We start from the raw sequence: 5,386 nt of genomic DNA on the forward strand, positions 1-5,386 counted from the left end.
TGAGTGCTTTGATTTGTTTGACCATATAGGTATTTTGTAGTACCACGGATTTTGTATTTAAAGAATTAATACCTAATCAAATTAATTGACTAAAATGTGTCTGTTAAGTTACTTAAGTTCTTCTTCAAGCACGAGCAAGTGATTTAGGGTTTTCCCAAAAAGCGTTCTTGAACTTTGAACCTAGTATGCCTTGGAACTCATGCTGAAACCACTTGACATGTTATTATAACTATGAAAAGATCTCAGTGACCATGCCATAAAAATTAATACCTTAAGAATACAATTGGACAGTTTTAAGTAAAGGAAACTACATGATGTATGAGACAAGATCTTGTGGCTTTGTACCAGGGTCACAAACTTTAGCCCTAGTTAGTTTTCATGACTCTTGAGTGTGTTGATGTTTTAGAGGCAAATGAATTTCTTACACCAAATCCAAAGATCTTAAATCGTCATATAATATCAAACTCGCCATTGCTCATTATGTGAAACCATATTATTATACTCACTTGGTACGGTTAACTAGTACGTAAACTAATGAACTTCTTCCCCTTTCTTTATGTCAAACGTTCGTTTCATTATCTACGTTTAAGTGAGTTAATGTCGGTTCATTAATAATTTCGAGCGTACTAAGATAAATTACTACTAGTTAAAAGGCGTTTGTATCCTAGCATATATAGTATGTAATCAATGCTTTTGCTATTGAGATAATTTCTTACGTACTAACCAATAGGTCATGCTTATAAGCATCATTGATTACTGTAAACCAAGTCACACAAATTAAATGATATATATACACGTTGAGATCTCATATGCTACGTTTAACATGTAAGGTCGAAAAACATGTTGAAAAATTTAAGATGTACATCATCCGATCCATCTCTTGGAAAATTTCCAATTTCTATTAAAATGATATTAGTCATGAGATCGGTCAAGCGTGACTAATTAATTTATGTCTACAATACACAAAAGTTGCATATCCATGAATATTATTGTTGATCATGATAACATTTTCAGAAATTAATAATACGTTTGCTGTAATAAATTATATATATATATATATATATATATATACTTATAAATGATGAAGATGTTCTTGAAAATGTACTCAGCATGAAGAAGATAATGGAACGATATGAGATATATAGGAGAGAGGCTTTTGGGGAAGAGAGACTCCGAAAAGAGCAATATGTGCAGGAGCTCAAGAAGGAAATGGCAGTAATGATGCACAAGATTGAACATCTTCAACTTCACTGCCGGTATTTTTCTGATCTTTCTAAATCTACTGCATATGTTTTCTTGATACACAATATATATATTATGCACTCCGATGATATCTTAAGGAAGGTGATGGGGCAAGATTTAGACTTGTGTTCGGTGGAGGAACTCAAGGAGCTAACCATCCAAATTGAGAAAAGCCTTACTATTGTAAGATCAAGAAAGGTACAATTAAATGGAGGACTAATAAATATAGAGATAGAGAAAACATGATTCTCGTTACAATCTTTATATATGTTTTCATAATGCGTTGAACAATAGTGGTCTTTTACTAGGGGTTTTCTGAAGGTTTATCTTATTGTGAAAGGTTTAAATCGAAATGATTAGCTATCGAACCAGCCAGCTTCAATGTTTATTTTTGTGCCTTATGTAGTTGCTAAATTTGGATTCCATAATTTGGCAGGCTAAGTTAAATGAAGACAGGATAGCGAAACTAAAAGCTGAGGTAATACCAATTACTTTAAACTAAATAGCTTTGAAGGGTATGTAATTTATACTTCTCTTTGTAAAATTTGTTCATTTTTACTCCATTAGATTGCAGGAGGGAAATGTGTCTTGAACGAGAGAAGTAGGCTGCAACAAATGGTATACACATATATATATAACCTCTGGCATGCATATATTGATTAATGCACAAACATAAGCTTTAAAGTTGTTGAGTTGTGTAGTCTCTATTTTCATTAAAATAATCTATTAAGGATATTCCATGTATTTTAGACCCATGTATATTTGTTCTAGAATTTTCTCTCCCTTATACATAACATTCGTTCAGTAATTGTTTATCTTAGTTAGAAGGAGACAAAGAGCTAAAGAAAGCCAAAGAGGTAGAAAGAGTGATAAAAGAACAAAGTTTATAGGAACTCTAAATTCAACTATAGTAAAATCCGGAAAAATGGATGTAACTCTCATGTTGATGATGAACCATTATAACTCGTATTAATCTATTTGTAGTTGGATATTTTGGTTCTAAGTCCAATCATAAACATGTACTATAGTCTCTTTATGTTACTACTACATTAAGATAATACATGTCTTGGGAAGGTTTTGCATTTCATGGACAAAAACATCAATTAACAATTCGTTTCTTATGTACAAGTCCATGATTGTTTTTTATTTCTCTAAGTATTAAGGTTTTCTTCTTATTCTTCCATGGAATTTAGGAAAAATAATTTGTTACATTTCAGTTTGAAGAAAAGCCCTTGTGGATGCAGCCGAGAAGCCTAGAGAGTGAGAAGAGTGCAGCTTCTTGTGGTTGTGGAAACATGAACATATCGGATGTCAAAACTGATTTGTTCATTGGATTGCCTGAAAGCTGAGTGCTCTGATTTATCCAAGTATGTAAATTACTACTACTTCAGAATGTTTTAATTTATTCTATCTATGCGTAAATTCAAAAACAAAGTAGTGTATAAAGAGTTCTCTACTATATGTCTTTTCTTTTATTTTCTTTCTTCTTCTGAAGAGCTGGTTTTTTTTTATAACTTGGTGGCATGTTTGAGTTTTTTTTCTTCATAATATTAATAATGTTATAGTCAAACTTTATAACATCAAAGTAATTTTAAACTCCACACGCGAAAATTTGCGTACGAATGTACGATTGGGCCATTAACTCTAGACATTTAATAGTTTTGACCACTAAATAGTTCAAAGATGCCCAGTGAAAATTTATTAGCCACTCCTTCATAAATGATATATAGTAGTAACTTGTTTCTTCAATTAGAGTATTTCATGATAAACATAGTGACCATAAACTTTTACTCTTAAATTTGCTTTATAATCATGGTCGTTAATCTATTGTATGAATATATGATAGAGAGAGAAGAACACTTAATTTCTGGAATAACAGTTTTAAGACATTCGAATTATGGATTTGATTACAACAATTAGTAATTAGCGAGATGTAAAACGCACATTGTTAGGGTTAAAACGCAGACGCTGTTTTAGAATAGCCGCCAACAAGTCCTGACGGCGTTCCACACATCTAATAGCGTTTGCGTTTAAATCGAGAAACGACATCGTTTCCACCGTTTCATGCACGAGGGCGTCTACGATATGCCTCTCAATCTCTGCGACGACCCTTTCCTCTTCCTCTTTAAGTTTCTTCATCTCCGCAACGGTTCCTCCTGGGTTGGTTAAGGTGGCAGAAATGGTGGTCGAGTCGTAAAAATTGAATCTTGGCGGTTCTTGATTGAGCTTCTTCTCGTATTTGTACATCTGAACAGAGCATATCGTCGCATCTGTATTCCGCTCTGGTTCTTCATCTCTATGCATCTGAAAATACTTTAATAGTCAATCACTGAGTAATAATGCCTACCAATGTTTGTGTTATTTCAACAACGAGACTGAAACATAGAGTAGTTTACCTGTTTCAGAGGACGTTCTGTAACAGAGAAAGCTGATGATGCTACAGAGATGTTGACACTAGTATCATTTGATTTTGAGATTTTCTTGCATTTCTTCTTCCCTAAAAGATCACAGCTATCAGATTTCACGTGTGTTGATATATTCTTGAAGGCCGTCCTCTGCTTATTTCGAGTTTTGGGTGTTGGATGAGGAGATAGTTCTGATTCTTTTATTCCTTTCAAGTTCTCCTTGAGGGTCACCTTTGTTGGTCGTTTCTGAGAGATGTGATCTTGTCTTAACACTAATGTGGGATTAGTGCTTGTTGTGTTCTCTTTATGTGAAAGCCTGCTATACTCGATCTTGTTTTGTGCTGCTCCTGCCCTTGTGTTCTCAAGCAAGTTTGTTATATCCATACCAAAATTTCTGATGGTGGGTGTACTCTGTTTTATCTGCTTCCTACTACGTCTGGGACTTCGACTTCCCCCATCTTGTTTCAACTCTTTCAACCTCTTACGTGCAAACTCTTCATCATGCTTAGTATTCTCTATGTTTAGCTGAAGAGAGAGGCGACGATGGTCAGAATCAGAGGAGATCCTAGGGCTTACAGGTAATGATCTTGTCCCTGAGCCATTCCCGGAGAGTCTATGTCCTCTTACTCCAACCCTTGGTGATCTATTAAGGTCGAAGTTATCTGGAAGAAGATCAAGACCCATGAGTCTAGCCACCACGTTTGGACCTGGTGTCTTGATGCGAGGTGAGTTGCAGTTACTAGAGGATTTGTCAATGAGAAGTGCTCTAAGTGTTGACTTCTTCCCGCCCACCTGCATTTAAATTCTCACTTAGCTCCATCGATCAAGTCACTTCAAATGTAATATGAACCCATCAATGTTGACTTACATGAATGTTCAAGATTTCTTTTTCCAGCTTGTAGTTTGTTGATAATGGAGACTCCTCTGTTAAGTCCAAGCTGTTTCGTGGCGCCACCAATCCTGCAAAGTTTCAGTAACATAACATTCTTCTCTGTTACTCACTGTCTTGCAAAAACTCCTAATTAAGTCCTTTATCTAGCGCGCGAGGAAGCACGTACCTTTAGGATTTCTGGAAGGAGAATCAATACTAGGCTGGTGGTGATGATGACGTGAAGGAAAGTAAAAATGGTGGGAATGAAAAAAGTGGTAAAGAGCAGTGATGCAGCCACTAGCTTCATTGGATTTTTCCTTGCTTTTAGAGGAACAAATGGATCTTCCTCCCTTGTGCCATTCTTTTCCCATTTCAGTTTAAGACAAGTTAGGCTTCTCTCTTTTTTTTTTTTGTTATCACCTCTAACTTATAATGGCAAGTGGAAAATGAAATATGCATGGACTGACAAAAGAAGAAAAAAGAGGTTGTAGAGAACAAGATCTTTTTTGAGTTTGTAGACACTAGTAAAAATCCAAAATTTGTAACTTCTTATTATGTGTTTGGTTCCTAACCCGAGAGGAGCTAACAATCCTGCAACATTATTTCCATATTGCATTGGTATTCGAGCAGAGGGTGGTGACAGAAATAATTTAAAAACGTGACAGTAATAATTTAAAAGTATAATAAACTGTCCTCGTAAATTAATGCAAAGTGAGATGATGATATTTAGCCACGCAAACTCTTTGAGAACAGACAGCTTGAGTATTATAGTATGATTCCAACCATGCACACTTCTACTTTGGGGGTTTTCAAGTTTTTGAACTTTACAAATTAATCTAAGAGAACTTAAGGTTGTCTAGATTTCTTT

At 35.0% G+C, this 5,386-nt stretch overlaps 2 protein-coding genes across 2 annotated transcripts in view; one reads left to right on the top strand and one right to left on the bottom strand.

The window, feature by feature from the left end:
* LOC104727758 (MADS-box protein AGL71-like) overlaps nucleotides 1-2,591 on the top strand; it is a 3,522-nt gene extending 931 nt beyond the window's left edge. Inside the window, exons 2-6 of the mRNA XM_010446831.1 lie at nucleotides 1,110-1,256; nucleotides 1,341-1,440; nucleotides 1,679-1,720; nucleotides 1,810-1,860; nucleotides 2,460-2,591. Of these exons, the coding sequence (XP_010445133.1) occupies nucleotides 1,110-1,256; nucleotides 1,341-1,440; nucleotides 1,679-1,720; nucleotides 1,810-1,860; nucleotides 2,460-2,591 (472 nt within the window). The remainder of the gene's footprint in view (nucleotides 1-1,109; nucleotides 1,257-1,340; nucleotides 1,441-1,678; nucleotides 1,721-1,809; nucleotides 1,861-2,459) is intronic.
* On the bottom strand, nucleotides 3,166-4,975 carry LOC104727759. The gene is made up of 4 exons (XM_010446832.2): nucleotides 4,706-4,975; nucleotides 4,516-4,607; nucleotides 3,639-4,439; nucleotides 3,166-3,546 (listed from the first exon to the last, which is right to left on the bottom strand). The coding sequence occupies exons 1-4, from the start codon at nucleotides 4,887-4,889 to the stop codon at nucleotides 3,166-3,168; spliced, it is 1,458 nt and encodes a 485-aa protein (XP_010445134.1). The 5' UTR covers nucleotides 4,890-4,975.

Source organism: Camelina sativa, chromosome 11, assembly GCF_000633955.1.
Source record: "Camelina sativa cultivar DH55 chromosome 11, Cs, whole genome shotgun sequence".
Taxonomy (NCBI): Eukaryota; Viridiplantae; Streptophyta; class Magnoliopsida; order Brassicales; family Brassicaceae; genus Camelina; species Camelina sativa.